This window comes from Spodoptera frugiperda, chromosome 6 (assembly GCF_023101765.2).
Source record: "Spodoptera frugiperda isolate SF20-4 chromosome 6, AGI-APGP_CSIRO_Sfru_2.0, whole genome shotgun sequence".
In the NCBI taxonomy this organism is placed as follows: Eukaryota; Metazoa; Arthropoda; class Insecta; order Lepidoptera; family Noctuidae; genus Spodoptera; species Spodoptera frugiperda.
The window spans coordinates 4,749,265-4,768,633 of record NC_064217.1 but is presented as its reverse complement, the minus strand read 5'-3'; the positions used below and the strand labels follow the sequence as shown (position 1 = coordinate 4,768,633).

The window sequence follows — 19,369 nt, the reverse complement described above, 5'->3', positions numbered from 1 at the left end:
TTTGTTAAATTTCTTGCTGCTCCAAATTATTTCATCAAAATTAACAAGAACCCAAGATAAGCTTCACAATACAAGGTGTCAACAAAAACACTGGAGTAATTCTGGCATCCGTTTTCGCATAGAATTCGGAGCCTTTATCTCCAACGGTCTACGTCGAATGCGTCCCCGATAGGGAAGCACCTGTACTAGATTAGATAAGGCTTATCAATTGATGTCAGAGCCCAGTAACGTGCTGGCCGCTTGGAGCATAAACGTGCATTGTTTACTTAATGACCAGCTTGTGTATTCATGATCGGATACGAATTGATATTCAACGGTCTCGTGTCTAACGTAGTTTCTGTTCTATCTTGTTTATCCTTGGAATCTTCTGTAGGATATTCAAAATCTAAATTGGTAATTCCGTGTTAATTCCTTAGACTGTGTCGCCATTTTGTATAAGCGAGTAGCTCGAATAATTTGTGCAACACTATTTCTTCATAAAGCAACGTTATTAACCATCAAACGTTATTGCAGTTCAATTTGCTAAACCAATTTTCTTTACACAATAAACGGAAAAGTAATATGTCGGCAGTTATGTGACAGCTTGGGCTAACGTTCTAAGAAACCTATCTGATCTTCGTTAGTACAAGATTACGATGTCACGTAACGTAAAGCAATTTAACGTGTTAGTCCGAGTTCTCATGATTCATCAAGATGACCCACATCACGTGCCCATGCAGCTAGATATAAAATAATTCCATTTACTAACACGTATGTTGATGTGAAAATTGTTTTTATAAAGTGGCCATTTCACTAAATTTCGTCACATGTCAGAGAACAGTTATTGTTAAAGCGATGAGCACTGTAGTTGAGATAATAACAGCTTTGAACAAAACGTCGGAAATAGCGTTGCACAATCACAAATGCATTAAATCCCAAGTTGCTATTTGCATCCAGGAAACTCCAGTACTTGATATAATCCTGAGAGCTAAAATCATATTAGCTCCAGAATGCATCTACTAAAATAATCCAAGGAAGTACTGAACTACTTCCAATAGTGCCAGCATTGACAGAAATATTAAGACGGATTTTATTGGAAATTCTGCTGGAGAAATGGAATAAACTGTTATTTTAGGCATAAAGTTATTATTTTCTTACTGCCCAAATATAACTGAGTTTTCATAAGATATTAAGCTTTGGAAATGAGGAATTGTAATAAGCCTCTTATCATTAATTTATATCACTACTCTAATAAGTAATCGACCTTCAAAGAGCCTTACTTGTCTAACAAATTGAAGGCCTCATCATCTCCAGCGGGGTCCTCACGAGAGCAATGAGAGTTTATTTTTATAGCGAATGAAATATTAAGTAATATCTCTGTATCTTATTGCTAGTCATAATCAGAAACGGTCATGACCGTGGAAAGTGCCGTCAACATGCCATTACAGCGGTCTCGCTGCGTTAACAGGCTTAAATGACTAAGGGTAATGACACGGCAGATGCTTAGAATTTGTATGAATTGTATCCCATGTAGGCATTTAATAGTTTCAATAGTTAGCTAAGCTTTAATGAAACACATCCTCGTTTTGCTCATTAGTCTCGATAATAATTCGCTTCAATATTATAGGGCTCCTGAGCTTGTTACAAGTTTATCTGTAGCGCAAGTCTAGCATAATAGTTATCTTCAGATGATTTGCTAACTTCATACTTATTACGTTACAGTAGATAAGTAATAAATTCCCTCACGCATCTCATCTCATCATCATAGCGCTCTTTGTATCGAAAATATTATTTTCATCCATCACGATATTGGAAATTCAAGTTAATTACCATGTATTAATCCTCTCGCTCTCATACGGTCTGTCTGTAGCATTATACAAGGATCCATTTCATACATAAAAATAAATGCACTTTTGAAGATCATACTTGATAACTTACTGACTCAAATAAAAGTATGTTTTTTGTAAATTTTAATACCATTGTGTATTTATTGAATGTTTAAATATTATTTTTTGGAATGTGCAAATTGTTTCTCCGATTCCCGATCGACAATGACGGCCAGAACCGACCATGCAATATGCATAAGATAAATATTGCTTCATTACATAAAATTATTATTGGAAACCTCAAATAACATTTTCTTTTACCTGAAAAATATTTTTTCAGATTTATTTAAATAATATGCGTGGAAAGAACAAAATCTTTATGTTCCAATGTGTCGTATGGAGTCTCATCGCACAAATACTATTAAAATCGTTTGAATTCTACGTTAAAAACAGAGACGACCAAATGTGGATTTCCGATTCATTGATTCAGAGCGCTGAGAAAGTAACGCTTGGGTACGCTTTGAACAAATGTGGCATAATTCGCAATTATTCCTGGAAAGCCGGCTTCCGTAGTGGCCACCTGCTCAATGCATAACGGACTACAACGGTTTTTGCACAACTAGGCCTTGGCTTGTCACTAATCGTCACGTTCGACAATCCACTGAAGTTTCTAATTGTTTTCGCTTCGGATCTAGGTGAATGATTACTGATGTTTTCTCAAGAAGACCGGTCACAATAGCTAATTGTGAGGTTTGTGACTGAGCATTGAAACGGTTGGAATTTTCTTGTCTAGCGGTGCAGTGCAACCTTCAACCCATTTGAGTGTCTACTAGATTTTTTGTATGTCTCAACGAGTTTCTTGTTGGAAGATTCATTTGTTTGGGTTTGTTACTAATTATTTAAATATTTGAGGTGATAATTTGGGGTTTAAAATTAAAGGAACAAGATTGGTTATTTTTACAAATATGTATAGATTTTATTGTACATATGTACGCCTACACAAATATTGTAGGTAAGTTCTTAAATACATACCTATGTTGTACAATAGTATCTCATAAGTACTACCAAAAACGTCCTACTTAGTAGATATTCATAGTTTTAATTATTTTTAGTAGGTAGATATAGAATAAAAATAGAAATGCGATCCATACTAAAAACATCAAAACATAACCTCAAACTTTTTTGAATGAATCACACTTCACTGTAGTACCAACATGATAAAAAAAACTTATCAACTTTGATAAACTTTGTTAGAAAAACACTTTTAGTAGGTAACGTATTGGAAAATAAAGAAATAACAAAGTTCTTATAAGTAGAATATCCCATTTAGATGGCATTTGTTCATTAAAAACAACGAATAAAGTTGTGTAAAGTTCCGAACTAACTTACCTGTTATAGTTGCCAACAGAACCGCCAAAGCAACCACACCTGTCGCTCTTACACGCTTGGACCTCATCTTGTCTCTTTTCAACACGCTAAGGTTTGCGTCCTCGTAAACAATAAAAACAACAGAAAATTCAAACTCCTCAACGGATTGTCTTTTGAAACAATAAACAATTTCACTCGCGTTTCTACTACACCTTTACGAACCGTATCTTTCAATCTAGATAATAAATCCACAAATACCACAAGAAAAGTTAAATAAAATTATGAAATTACATTGAGAAAAGTACTTTTTAGATGATCACTCAAGTCCATGATGATGAAGATTTAAATGTGATTAGAATAGTCCGAAGTTAAATTACAAAACTTGTTTCGTGCGTTGAGCTGGGGCGGTGCGCGCGAGAAGCATACGTCCACTCTCGTCAAGCGCCAGGCCGTACTGCCGCGATGGAGGCGACACGCTAGTGTGACGGGCGTGCGCGGAACTACGGAGCGTCGCTCGTATCGCGTGTGGTTGTGTTCTCGTGAGATAGAACATGCAAGGATCAAAACTAGTTGCTCATACTTTATTAGGTTATTAACCAAGCTATGTAGCCCTGCATCAGTGCATTTTTATTACATTCATACTGACATTCCAAGTTCATTTCTATTCATTTGCTTTTTATTTCTTTCACTGGAATTTATATTTTATTTCATAAACGTACAACAGTTTCCTTATTATTTTTATATTATTTGTAAAGTCTAGTCGTCTCGGTGAGTTCTGAAACGTAGCTGTAATTTCCATAAAAGTAAGTTTGTATTACGGTCCACTTAATTTTGTAACAAGCTGAGGTTTGTATAATGCAATCGTGACGATTCAATAGGCTCTCTAAACGACTAACGGGAGGCTGGTTAGTGAACAATGAACTGATGATAAATGATGACGAAAGTAGTGGTAACGAAATAAAAATGGCAGTGACGGTAGAGATCCACACTTATTTTTCTGGTTACTTAATACTTAATTAGATTAGGTTAGGTCTGTTAGAAAAAAAAACTGTAGAAAATTTGGAAATAAGCATCAATAATGATTTAACCAATACACAAGTCAAAACTTCTCTCCTGCCACCAGTTTCTACTTCACCATGATTATAACTGAACACTAAGAAAGAAAATCACCAATTTAAGGACAGCACAAAATAATTATTCCAGCCTAAACAGAAATATGCCCAAACTCCCGTAGGAACAAGAATTACCATTCGAAGAGCGTCTAATAAAATGTCAAAAAAAAATTAGCGAAAAAAATCCGTTGGCGCTGGCGTCGATACATCGGCACCTGTGACTGATTACATAACGCGGCATGAATAATACATGATCGTTGGTACCGAGGTACCTACTGCTAATACCCGGTACCACGGTACCGGTCACGAAGCACGAACCTCCGAGACCTCGATGAAGCTTCTATTGTAATCCTATACTATGGTTACGCGAATAATTATAATTATTTGACGACTGAATGAATAGAAATCGGCAATTATTTCAGGAAAAGCCAAAAAAGAAATCAACGCTACGTCACGTCTTTTATCAACGAAGGGTTAGACACATTACGGCACGTAATGCCGGTTTTTAATGTAGACCCACTTTTCACCATTTGTGTTTTAAGTCCCATGTAATAGGGGGTGAGCCTATTGCCATATACTGGGCTCATATGCAGACTCAGAGCTACTACTGAGAATTTTTTCGAAAAGCCGGTCTTTTTAGACCAGAATATTCTGTAACTGTCAATTCGAATCATTCGAAGTGTACTACATCGCATTCTCGCCTGTAATTGGTCGAGATTATTCTCACAACCAATGACATCGCAGACCGCGATGGCACTCACTGTCAAATGTTTCAAATTGACAATTACAGAATAGCCTAGCAGACTATTGTCTATTCTACAGTAACAAACACGGGTATGTGTACCGGCTGAGACAAACATAATCCGGTCTTAGGTTCTCGGTTTTGTGAACTTGCCAGGTCTTAGGCATACGTGGAAGTGCGTAACGGGTCTAACAAAGCTTTTAACACGCCTTCAAGAGCTCCATTGTGAGCTGAAAGCCTGCGTTAAAACCGAGACAGACTCAAGAATCAAGATATTCGTTCTTACATTATGAATTTAATATGAGTGATATTTTGAGGGTATATATATATTTTAGTATAGAAGTGAACGGCAGGTTTTTTAAGCAGATATAAGACCTGAAATGTTACAGCAAAATAGTTAAAAATATTCTCACTGTAGATATATTTTTTTTTTCTATATTTAACTTATCTATAAAAAAAATATAACAGAAAAATGAATTTTAACACTGTTTACTCACGCATATTAATGGAGAAAAACTCTACTAGTTTCGACAGACAGAGGGACTTTCCATCATGGGCAGCCGTGTGCAGATGCTCCTTGATTTTTAATTAATTTAGTCGTATTATTCGATAGTATGTCTCACAATAGTTATTATAAAAATCTACATTATTAATTTCAATATCGCTCAACCAAGATGATACATTTAACATACCTGTACCTAATCCTATAAAAACGTTTTGTTTAAACCTAATTTCTAACACAGAGAAACATGGAATCCCAAAGACACTACCCACGAAAGCTAGGCTAGCTCAGACAAAAGCTAGATTATAATACTCTACGCATTGATAGTATTGAACAAAGCTTCAATAGTTGCTGATAACGGTATTGAAACACGCTATTTCACGCCTCACCGGAACGTTTAAACAATATTTGTTTTGCCATGGTGGTAGTGGCGTGCTACAATGACAGTCATTGCTTGTATGCTTGTATTATCGGCTAACTGTACACAGTACTTAGTGAACACATGCAAGTGAAGTAATAACATAAGCCTCGTTCATTTACGTATCTTGTCAGTGGGACACAAATATTCTAACCTATATCATTTAAAAGTATCATTGTGACAAAAATAAAATCGTAACCAAAATGAAACCCGTAACAAAACATAACACAAATAAAATATGTGGCTTTTCGGTTTCATCAATCATCGATTTACGATATTGTTTTAATCGTCTTGAATATTGTGCATGACAAATGGCAACTTTCACATAATAAGTTCGTTTATAAATTTTATTTTATTCATTATATAATATTTCATGTTCTTGGTGAAATCAGCTTTTATTACGTTAATAGGCCATTAGCAAATTGTTTTAAAAAAATATTACACTATTCTATTTCATAAATAGAGTACTAAATTATGGTGATTTTAATTAAATAACCTTAACATACTCACAAACGTATATTTTCATGAAACAATATTTCAGTTTCACACAATTTCAGTATCACTTTTCTTTTTAAAGCGACACTATATCTGACAACGTAATCTATAATGAGGGTACTTTATCAAACGCCTGCGCAATTTCAGAGAAATCAGGTGAAAGTTAAACGCAACGTCAAAGTACATTTATTTTTAAATTCAGGGCAATTGATAGCAATTATTTTGATATTTTACACTGACTCATTGGTCGAATTCGTCACAAGTGGCACTGCCTTATAGAGATTCGATTATAGATGTTCGATTCAGTTCACAAATTTGTTTTATTACAATTAAAAAATTCTCATTATTATTATTCATTATAGGAATCTTAATTTCGCGTGCGATGTGACAGATAGCTATAATGAAATAACTTAAATAAATAGGGAACCGCTTTAAATTTTCCATTTTTTAAATCAGGTAATATATCCAAAACCGTCTGAAAAATACTATGCTGAAAACCGCATCAAAATCGGCTGAGCCAAACTCGAGGTAAACGCGCATATACATACAGATCAAACTGAAAACCTATTTCATTTTAAATCGGTTATTAAATAGCCATATTTTTTTATCCGTCTTAAGTAAATAAACCACTTTCTGTATTTTCATAAACCTTATTATGATAATATAAGGAATGATTATAAGTAACATTATGGCACCTATTGTTAAAATAAAAATACAGGTTCTTCTTTGAACCCGCAGCCACCAAACGTAACTGTAGAAGCCGTTAGTAAAAATATTGTATTGTAGGAACCATAATGAAATCAATTTATCCGTCATTTCATTACATTGTAATCAATTAATTACGCTTTGTTCGGCCAATTACTTAGCTTAATTTATTAGATATGCTTAGGCTTTGTGTCAATGATTTTTCGGTAAAGATTACATACGATATTTTTAGTCCGTCAGTTAGATAATGTAAAAACATTAGAGACATATATTTTTATTTAGTCACTAGCTACTTCTGCGCGGTTTCACCCGCACTGCTCGGTTCCTATTGATCGTGTTGTGATGTTTTATAGCCTTCCTCGATAAATGGGTTATCCAACACAAAAATAATTATTAGATTCGGACCAGTAGTTCCGGAGATTAGCACGTTCAAACAAACAAACAAACAATCAAACAAACAAACTCTTCAGCTTTATAATATTAGTATAGATATAAGAAAACAACACTTAAATAAAACGAATCAAAGTATAAAAGTGAGAACTAATCACATCACTTTTGAGTACGTACACAAAATTGACGCCCCGCGTCATATTCCAAATCAATACATCGTCGAAAGTACTTAAATAAAGAAAAAAAAATTACGTGTCTTAGGTTTTATAAGAAAACAACACTTAAACTTAAATAATGTCCCATACGGACATTAAAATAAAAAATAATCATCTACCCTATTAGTTATACATATGTAAGATGTCTCAACGAATAACAAATATGATTTTCTATAAAAGTCACTCTTGTACTCGCAAATAACTCACAATACACGCTTGACTTGACATCTTATTTCCAATATTCTAATATTCAGTCTTTGACGTATTTCCATATAAATATATCAATCACTCACTTATGTTATATCTTATCAGAATCAGAATGTATTCACAGGATTTTGAACTAAGATAGACTTACTTCTTTAGTACTTTTAACATTCGAATACAACTTTAACACGAGATTTTTATTTATATCTCAGATTCATCAACAGCCTAATAAGTGACCACTGCGGACCAAAGGCCTCTTCTCACACAGAAAAGGTTTGAGCAAGTTGGCAATTACTAACTTATAATTAGAAATTATAAGCTCAGTTTTCCTCACGAGATTTTCCTTCACCGTTAGTGAGTGGTGTCTAAATAATTGTAGTAAGTACATATAGCTGAACATATTACATGTCTTCCTTAGGAACCTTCAACAACTTTAAAAATGTCAATATATAACTTGAATTATATCTAGAAAATCTTCTGGTAAAGAGACAAAATCTAGACCAAAATCTAGTACTCAGTCTCATAGGTACGACCAGTACATATTATAGTAACTAGACCGACAAAGTGTTATTATCTTTTTCTCCGTAAATACTAAACACTGACATAAATAGAAGAAGTTTGCAGAAATCGTTTTAACTTTTTTTATAACTTGATACACTTACCTTCTCAGAGATTTTCCATCAAAAAGCCTATTACTGGATCGAGGCCGACTATTATCTTGCTTTTATTTTTTACAAGTTTTTTATGTTTCCTCTGTTTAAGATCCAAGTAGATCTTGGCATTTTTGTGCACAATCTAACTTTATTTTCTACCCTGAAAATGTTTCAGCATACAATTATTAATTCTATTGCATTTGATAAAGCCTTCATTATTTTATTCATCAAAATATGTATTTATTCATAATTTGGTTTTGGTGCTATACCAACCAACCTTTATACCAAAAAGATAGACTTTTAAAAGCCTAAAACACAAATAAACAGGAAAAAAACAGCAAAAGACATTTAACAAAATAAAAAGCCACAATTAAAACAATTGACAAACTCGACGAACGAATGGACAGAAAACGTAATACGAGTATCAGTTACTTTGCCAACCGGCCACAATGTACACGCATTTTCGATTTCCCCAAATGGTAATAGAGTAAAAAATAGGCCCCGGGTTATTCGGATAAATTAATTGAAAAGGGATCAGAACTGACCCTTGTTTTGACTGCACAAATAGAATTAAAGTACGCCCCACGTACTGATATTGAGAGGTCGATTAACAGAACAAATAAATTTGATACCTATATGAATCGGCTACACATGGTAGGGCGCACCTCTTTCGTCAAACGTCCAAATATACGAACTGCGCCGGTTACCTTTATACACAAAATAAATATTATCCATCTACACATTATCGTAGCTTGCTACCCTTTTATCGTAACTTGGTATAAAGTGAAATGCTTCTAAAGACTGCTGCTGTACTATCATTAGTACAAAACATTCTACGTACTAGTCATCTTATTGGAGACCTGTGGAAACTGTCTATTGGTCTTCTATTACAATAGGTTTTTTGAAGTTATAGGCATTATAAATTCTCATATTTACTATTTTTTTACAGTTCATATGTTTACATATTATTATACAAATAATAAAATATAGATATGGGATTAAGATATATTTTATTCTTGGAATTTATTAATGATTCGATAAGTCTGTGTAGTTGAGTGACACAAATAGACTTGTTTTTATAATGAGCAGAAATATTAATTACTCTCATACTGATAACCTTTGCCAATACTTTGAGTCTGTTGCTCATTGTAAAGCTAATTTGATTAAATATAGAAATCCCTTTATCAACATAAGCCTAAAGTATTTCTTGGTCCCACCATCCATCTATAAAAATATGGCCATACAAATAAAGACAACCAGTGATAACAAAACAGATGTAAGTAAATATTTTGTTGAAAAAAAAGAAAACTGACTCTAAAAAAATCTGTGAAATTGTATTGAAAGAAAAATTAAAGGAAATACTGTAAGTACACATATTGCATCTACAAAACAATCACTTCAATATGCTGAATCACATCAAGCTTTTCTTCAAAAAACTTACTTTCATGCTCTTACTATTGCCGAGCAGCTAAACCCTTAACTCCCTCCAATCAATACGAGATACTCGTACAGTAACTCCGATATTAAATACAGTCCTACGAAAAAATCGTCAACAAGATAAAAGTAACAAGTCTCAACTAGCCACGGTCTCCATGACAGCACAACAGAGGGTACTCCTACCCCCAACCCGTCCCGTCAGATTACTCACACTCCAGCAACTTGATCCGAACATCCCACCTCATATCGTTAAGGTACACGAATATTATAACAAAATTCTAAATATACCAATATGGTACGGTGATCATGCATGAAATTAAACGATGATAGCAGTGCTCGCCGTGTGAACATGATAAATGGTTGCGAATTTGATCGAAATGCCTAACCTCGCGAGATGCGCGGAGATTGAGATTTAAGGAAGTTGAGACATTTATCGTGTAAGCCAAAAATCTAATGGTTCTTATCACATTTGGGTACAACAGGTAGCTGAAGAAAAAGTAGTATGTATATCAAGATCATTTCTATGTTAGTAAGTTGTAGATGAGTTCGTCGTGATTCTGAACTAAAGAATTTTAGGGTAATCTTTACTTAATCCGTTCCATAGTTTTATGCCTCTTTGTGCATACATACATAACCTCACACCTGTCTGCCATGGGTGTAGGCAGAGACAACACCAATTACTACGAATCTTACATACCTCTTTCGCTTCCTCAACTGTCATCAGTCTTTTCATGCATGCTCGTCGGTTAAGGGTATTTTAAATTGGGCCCTTCTTTAATATATGTATCACCAATCTGGTCGTCTCTTTATATGAGATCTTTATTATTCTTTCCATGAATTAGTTTTCTATTTCTCATTTTCCGTCCAACTACGAAAGTAGATAATAAACAATCTTAAGTTCGTCATCTCAGAATGCAATAAAAGCAAAACTTTCCAAAAAAGTGACTTCCATTACTTATCTTGACGTAATAAAGATCCCACGACCAAGAACTAACAACTCAACACCTATGGAAGCCATTCAATTATTTTAACACACTCAATTAATTCAACAATTACATTTTTTGAAAAAAGAATAATGGTAGCCTTCGTGTTATCTGTTGAATGCTGAGTCAGAATTCAGAAAGGTCGTTGCTCCGTAGTCTCGTAGACACGGCTACGCATTGAGCTATACACCACCAGGCTATTATGGTCTCGCTTTGTATGATCTTTACGAACATTCGACGATCAGCTTATACTGGATTTGTGTAACTGATGTGGGACTATGTACAAAGAATAACAACCGTCTCGGGGGGAGGATGGTAATAAATCAAGTGACGTCATAAATAGGGAGGAACTCTCGTTGTCGGTAAGTGTCGCGTTTTCCGACTCATAACGTAGGCCTAATGCAGTCTCGCGAATGTTGGTATGTAAGGGTTTCTTCGATTGTCGGGGAGTTACTTATGATTGTGTGACTGCGCGAATGTGTGGTCTTTTTGTTTCGACTTGCTTTGGGAAGTTGGAGAAGTGTCGTGGCAATTTTAAAAGAAGTTGTGTTGGTGTTTTTTTTTTATAAAGTGTCTATAACGAACCTTGGTATAGAGGGACTAACAATAAAATTAGAAGTAGAGGACTAAAAAATAACGATTATCTAGCCATAGGTAAAGTGAACCTAAGTAGTGTAAGGACTTCTTTGCTTCTTTTCTGCTTAAGTGTGGTATTTTATGTTTACTAATTAATTTTACTTGTGAGTTGCAAGTTCCTACAAAATAAAACACCGCCCTACACAATTCTGTGTCATAAAGTACATAATATACATAATTATCAATTTGCATTTTAAACCCGTCAATATCACTTTATTTATTTTATTTATTTTATTTATTTAGAAAACCAACAGCGATACATATAATACATTACAAAGAAACATTTACAGTTTAGTAAGGCTAATAATAGGTTTCCCTGCTTAACTAGTTAGTATAATTATCATGCGAACGGACTTTAAACAATATTTAAAATAAGGTTTTAAATTTTAAGTGAAAGTTACTTATATATTATTGTGAAAAGGATATCACATTATTAATTTAATCATATCATAAATTAAACAATGTAAATATTTTATGGTGAATGGAACGTTGTTGCTTGCTAGTCGTTTTTATTAACAATAATCTTTTTAACCTGGGCTTTAAAACTAGGTTTTGTGCAGTTAAATACATCAACTTGAGAGAAGTCATTGTTGTACGATCGTGCAATTCGAGCAAGTACACAATTACTAGCATAGTTAGTCGCATGCCTAGGTACATGCAACATTGGCGTATGGCGAGTGCGTCGCAGGGGAGCGTTAAATTTGATCTGTGATAACAAATCCGGACAATCCAACCTGCCATTCAGTATGTCGTAAAGTACACACATGTCCAACATTTTACGTCGTTCCTCAAGTGTCAACAATCCATGTATCCTACAGCTATTTTCGTATGACATTGGAGGTTTACGGAGGCGGTAATTAAGATGATTTATAAATTTTTTTTGAACCCGTTCTATTTTGTTTTTATATATTATATATTGAGGGGACCATATAGGACATGCGTATTCCAGAACGCTGCGAACATAAGCAAAATATACAGATTTAAGGGCTTCAATGTTTTTAAATGCCTTGCAAGATCTCAGAACAAATCCTAAACTTTTGTAGGCTTTGCTAGTAATAAGGTCTATGTGATTTGAAAATGTCAGTTTACTATCAAACATGACTCCCAAGTCTCGAACTATCTCAACTTTATCAATAGTTATTGCATTAAATTGGTATGAGTACGTTATTGGGTTCTTCTTACGTGTGTAACTGATGCATTGACATTTAGTGACATTTACTGTAATCTTATTTCTAGTGTAATAGTCATGCAAACTGTTAAGGTCCTGTTGGAGAGCTGTACAGTCATCAGCTGAAGTTATTTTATAAAATATTTTTTTATCGTCAGCGTACATCAAATGTTCAGAGTGTTTAAAAGAGTCAGTAATATCGAATAAATATGCGTTATAGAAAAGAGGTCCCAAATGGGATCCTTGTGGCACACCGCTAGGTATTTCAATAAAGTTAGAACGGAAACCACCTAATACCACAGCCTGTGACCTTTTAAATAAATAAGATTTAACCCAACGAAGGAGATCGCCGCGAATACCTAGTCTATATAATTTGCTGAGCAGGATGCTGTGATCCACACGATCAAAAGCTTTTTCAAAATCTGTGTAGATCACATCAACCTGCCCACCATTTTCTGTATTTTCAAGGATAAAGTTAGAGAAGCAAGCAAGATTAGATACACTCGAACGCTTTTTTAAAAAACCGTGTTGCTTATAAGAAATACCTCTGAGAATGTAATTATATATAGCATTGTACACAAGCTTTTCAAATACTTTGCCCAACGTATTAAGTATAGAAATACCTCTGTAATTTTCTATTTTTATTCGCGAACCCTTCTTATGTATGGGAATTATAAGTGCCTTCTTCCATTCATTTGGAAACGTACCTTCTCTCAAAGAGAGATTAAATATGAAACTAATCGGGTGTGCTAGAGACTTTGCGCAACCTTTCCAAAATAGTGGTGGTATTCCGTCGCACCCAGGGCCCTTATCCGTACCTAACGAGCTCAGCGACTTCTCCACGGTCGATGGAGTAAATTCTAGATCGGTTATAATATCGACACAACCGTCCTCAACTTCTGTGTCTCCAACACCAGCTTGGTTATAGTCTGAGGGTTCTCCAAAAACATCATGAAAGAAGTCGCCGAAGGCCTCGCAAATGTCTTTTCCGTCTGTGTAGTTTACGTTGTTACGGGACAACATTTTGGGATAACTAGATCCTCCACGCAAATTTTTAATATAGGTCCAGAACTTTTTAGGATTCTCTTTTAAATCGTTTTCGGTCTCATGTAGGTATTTACTATAACAAAGCTTTTGAACATGTCGCTGCCTATCTCGCAGCATTGCAAACTCATCGCGATCGAGCAAGTTACCGAAACGTTTCCAACGAGAGTGTGCCCTACTTTTTTGTTTTATAATTTTTATAAGCGAGTTGCTATACCAAATGGGGTATCTGCGAGAACCCACTAGTCGGCTGAGAGGTACGTGTTCATCAATCCCTGTTTGAATGACCTCATAAAATCCATGAACAGCGCTGTCTGTTGATTTTTTATCGAACGATGAGTGCCAGTCAATTTTAGCAAAATAATTATTTAATGCGTTGTAATCGGTTTTACGATAATTACGTCTCGGTGCTGACAACTCACGAAATGGAGAAATTTCAAGGTCAGGAATTTCTATAGATAACACTGGATGGTGATTGTCAACTTTTGTTAGCGGATGGATACATTCGTTTATGTGTAACAGCAAGTTAGAAAATGCTAAATCAAGTGTATGGCCCTTGTGATTAGAAAGCGTATTGTATTGCGTTAATCCCAAAAAACATAAATCATTCACCAACCGCATACCCGCATTTTGTACTTCAATGGTACCTTGTTTTAGAAAAGTTGGCCCACCCACATTCCATTTAATGCACGGTAGATTAAAGTCTCCAATTAGTATATAATTATTATTTTTTGTCTTGTGCGACAGCGAATTTGCAACACTCTGCAAAACGTAATTTACATCAGCCGCTATCCTATGAGCGTCTGGCGGTACGTAAACAACACTCACATAAAGATTAGCCGATGTGGACAGGGCACGGCCAGGTATTATTATAGTCAGAAGTTCCGTACCAATGGTATTAGGTTCACACTCGTTGCACCATGTTCCCAAATCATGTCGCGCGAGTATCATTACACCTCCACCAGACGATTTGCCAGTGGCGGCGAGGTCGCGGTCCTTACGGAATACGTCATACCGAGGATCACAAAATTCGTTATCAAAAATACCGCCGTGGAGTCAAGTCTCCGTCATGATAAAGTCGTAACTATTGCCTAGCATGTTTTGACGAAGTTGCGTCATTTTAGTTCTGAGACCTCGGCAGTTCTGGTAATAAATATTTAAGTTAAGGGGCTGCATTGTTGTAAATAACTCCTACTAAAAACATACCCAAATAATCTGTATAAAAGGGACACAATTGGCGGTATGTAGTAATACATAATTGGCACGACATCACTAGAAATAAAATGTAATTCACATTTATTATTATATTATTATAAGTAGGCTGATTCATTTTTAACATAATAAGGTAAATATCGATGTATGATAACCAATCGGTAATAATTAAACTACGAAGCGGGTAAGCCGGCACTGACTCGAAAGCGGACGTTAGAAAAACATTATGTATAGTACGTGCGCCACAAATAGGTGCAACCCTAACATGTGTAACTAAATCACCACTTTGCATATCAAAAATAATGTCGAATACTTTTAAAATAAATATAATTAACCCGATATTAATATTTGTCAGCAAATATTTATTAGAGAAACAATATGATAGACTTGAGTAAATTTTCCGGTATTTTGTACTTTCAAAAGACACACCATCATTCAAACAAGTCAAAGAGTGTTTAAATATTATCTGTAAAGTTAACGTAACGCTAACGCAGCACACCAGACCATACAAGACGAGATAACGCAAATATGATGTGCACCCAAAGTATCGCACCACTCCACAGCGCATCTCCCCTACACACCCGCCACTAGCCACACACTCACACACGCGTTGATCGAGCGTACAACACCCAACATAGATCTCATTAGATTTAGACTTGACAAACGCCAACATTAAACACACAACTCCGTTCCATAGTAAGTTAATCAAACAATCGTTAGAAAATACATTATAACTAAGCACACATAAACGAGACAGAAAGTTAATAAGAGTAAACCATACGAGTAGTAGGAAATTATCTCCTAGATGATTTTTCTTAGATCCTCCTCGTCCGAAATGAAGATAATTGGAATTGTTACCGCTTTCCTTACATAAATCCTGCAGTTTTTTGTCCATATATACTGATACTCTTTTATATTGGCAATTTCTTTGGTCTTTTTCAAAAGATTCTTGTTGTACAGCGTTAGATGCTCATTAATATAAACTGGAACTATACTACCTTGAATATCCAGATCTTTTGTTGATAAACGGCGCTTACGAGCTTGAGAAATAATGTTGTCCTTAAGCTGGCGGGTTCGCAGTTTTGCCACGATATTTCTTGGCCTACCCTGAACCTTAAGCTTTGGGGTCACTCTGTTCACTTGAAGGATGTCATCACTTCCCATGTCAATTTCAGTGCGTTTACCAATGTTTAAAATAATGTCATTCAAGTTTTCATTGTCCCGTTCAGGTATACCAACGATTTCCACGTTAAGTAGCCTGTCCCTTTGTTCATTTGCATTGACATCAGTTCTTAATTTTCTATTCTGCACCTTAACTTCTTCCAGCTCTGTTTTCAATTGATGTAGATTTTTAATTTCTTTTTTTTGAATTTCTAGTTTCTTTGCTACATCGTCATATTCGTCACTATGATGTTGCATTGACTTTTTTAGTGACGTGATATCCCCCTCTGCCTCAGTTTGTCTGTTTTCCAACCTGCGGACAGTTTTCTTCAGTTCCGAAAGTTCGTTTCCAATACTGGTGATTTCTGATTTCATTTCTTGTGCACTTTCATTCAAGCTTTTCAACGTACCATTCATTTGTGAAATATTCTGCCCGAAATCCATTTTCCATTCATTTAGTGTCGTCATAATCTTTTTGGTGAAATCTTCAAATGCATGTGTGAACTCGTCATTATGACCACGCTTGCGAGTGCGACGATTAACATTCATCCTGAAATCTTCAGCTGAGTCTTCCATTGAAAGATCGGAGAGATCTGGGGCTGAAATGGCGCGAGCATTTGGCGATTCAGACATTTTGCTGTCTATGCGTTCCGTGGTCTGTGGTCAAGAAGACAAGACTGCACTGAGTCACGCCGAAAGTTGCGCTTGGATTTTGAATTTTGAGCTCTGGGTTGTATGATATAATTTTGATTGATAGATTAAAATATGACTTTATTATTTTGTACGAGAAATAGTGAGCGCGTCCGTTCGCATCGGCTCGCAACGAGATATAGAGCCATGGTGTTCTAGAAAGGAGTAGGCGTCCCCATTTACTCTGACGTCAGTACTGCAACACTATCCATTGATTTTATTAAACAAAGGAAAGAATACAATCCGTGCTTGTTTTATATTCCACCTACCTCAATAACACTCTTACCTAAACCTGTCTAGCTTTTAATCCCCGAAGGGGTAGGCAGAGGTGTTCAAAAAATATACAACGCAAGAAACACCAACTTTTTTCTTAGCTTATTGTCATATTCCGGCAGCATATCCAAACTCCGTGTGTTCTTACTGCAAAATGGTCGAAAATCATGAAAAAATTCCAACAATACTTTGATCGACACAGAATCGAACCTGAAACCCTTCACTCGGCAGTAGTCTTTCAATAACTTGACTGAGAAGGCAGTATTCTTACCAATACTATACAATTTATTTATAGCTAAACAAGCAAGTACTAACATCTAGATAACCATGTATTAAGGTTAGGTTATTTTTATCGGCAAATTATATCAGCTTTCCTTCGTAGGTAACTATAATTACATAGGCTTTTGTAGTACCCTGTGTTATTATTGAGTGTTAGAGTATAAAAATAAATAGTTACACTTTAGTATTAGATTATTCCGATTAGATATAATTAACTCCTAATAATGGACTATAATTATAAGCAAGGGACCTATTAATTTAGTTGTAGACAGTTATTGTTCCATGAGTATCACGATTTACTTAGGTAGGTGCTTATTTTTTTAAGGCCTTGTGTTCGTCTAATAAAGTGAAACTATGAAAAACTAAGGTATCGCATGTGATCCCTAGATTGGATGAAATGTTAAGACTTTTCGACTCTATACTACTACTCTACTCCGGGGTTGGTCCACTAAGAGGACCCAGTACCTCCTTTAGGTGAAGACGGTGACCACCAGGGAGGTTTTAGAAAAGTAAAATAATGACATTTCGTCTTTAAATAATTATAATAATTAAATCAGATGAAGTTCGCTACCTTAGGCAAATGTGGCAAAGTACCTATTGAGAGGAATTTAAAAATAGTGAATATATCATAAAATACACCGTAACTTAAGAATAAAGTAATATGCGTAAAATTCCTTTTTTTAGACTACAATTTCAGTGGCACAGGTAAAAAACGCTCTTAAAGTAGGTTCATAAAGTTGGTAGGGAAATAAAGCAGGAAACTTATTTTATACACTCGTGAGCACAACAAAGCAAACCGAGGCAAAAATGTGACTTATTAAGCCAACAGAACCTCAAAGGAAGGCCGTAAACTACATTTTGTATTTTTTTCAGCTTCCTTTTATTACCAAAAGCATAAAATAAAGATGTAGTATACTGGGCAAAAAGCTAACGTCACGCAGTGTTCCCAGGCGGTCACCCATCCAAGTACTGACTGCGCCCGATGTTGCTTAACTTCGGTGATCGGACGAGAACCGGTGTTTTCAACATGGTATGGACGTTGGCAATTAAGTATCTCAAATTATCCCTCGGTACCGTACTATATTATTACAAAGGTTTAAATAATTATGTTATTTTTATTGGAAACAATTATTTTGAATACAATGTCAAGTAGTAGTTTATGATTATCATACTGTTACAGTCGTTACTTAATAATGATACCTAATACCTATTATAATGATGCCTCGTAGAACAGGAAATAATTACCTATATTAATACAGAAATCTTAGTTTTTTTTTTTCACTGTTGAAAAGGGTAAATATCACACTTAAGAAAAATATCAACTTACATCATACTGAAAAAAAATTGCAAAAAGTCAACGTCACGCAGTGTTCCCAGGCGGTCACCCATCCAAGTACTGACTGCGCCCGATGTTGCTTAACTTCGGTGATCGGACGAGAACCGGTGTTTTCAACATGGTATGGACGTTGACGTTAGTAATGGTAAATATTGTGTTCTGGTTAAACCATATGTACCAACCTATGTAAAATGAAATACTTACCTAACATACGCTTATCAAATATCTTTTTTTGTCTTTGGCCAACGAAACAAAAATTATAAAAATAATTGTTTAATAAAAACAATATTAAGGAAATATTGAGATTTTTTACCGTCTAACAGTCAAGTGGTAAGCTTAGGTAAGTAAGTTCTAAATTAAACCTTATCCCAAAGCCTTTGCTACTTAAAAATACATAAACATCCAACAATTCCTTCCAAACCCACGTCCCAGTCAGTTAAATTAAAAAAAAAAAAAACAACCCAAAAAATGTGCACATGGCGAAGACAATACGCAAAATAACAAAATTCCGGGACGCCATGCGAAAACAACAGTTTCAAAT

At 35.2% G+C, this 19,369-nt stretch overlaps 1 protein-coding gene and 2 non-coding genes across 7 annotated transcripts in view; all 3 read right to left on the bottom strand.

Annotated features, from left to right (window-relative positions):
- Positions 1 to 3,650, bottom strand: part of LOC118267385 (fasciclin-2) — a 108,171-nt gene extending 104,521 nt beyond the window's left edge. For 3 of the 5 annotated variants that reach the window (XM_035581306.2, XM_035581307.2, XM_035581308.2), the window contains exon 1: positions 3,195 to 3,650. In XM_035581306.2, the coding sequence (XP_035437199.2) occupies positions 3,195 to 3,261 (67 nt within the window). In that variant the 5' untranslated portion in view covers positions 3,262 to 3,650. The remainder of the gene's footprint in view (positions 1 to 3,194) is intronic. The other 2 variants (XM_035581309.2, XM_035581311.2) reach the window with 1 other exon arrangement.
- Positions 3,651 to 18,417: 14,767 nt separating this feature from the next.
- Positions 18,418 to 18,536, bottom strand: LOC118268021 (5S ribosomal RNA). The gene has a single exon (XR_004782999.1). It is a non-coding gene; the product is annotated as a 5S ribosomal RNA (ribosomal RNA).
- A 308-nt stretch (positions 18,537 to 18,844) lies between these two features.
- Positions 18,845 to 18,963, bottom strand: LOC118268010 (5S ribosomal RNA). Its single transcript, XR_004782989.1, has one exon. It is a non-coding gene; the product is annotated as a 5S ribosomal RNA (ribosomal RNA).
- Positions 18,964 to 19,369: the final 406 nt, after the last annotated feature.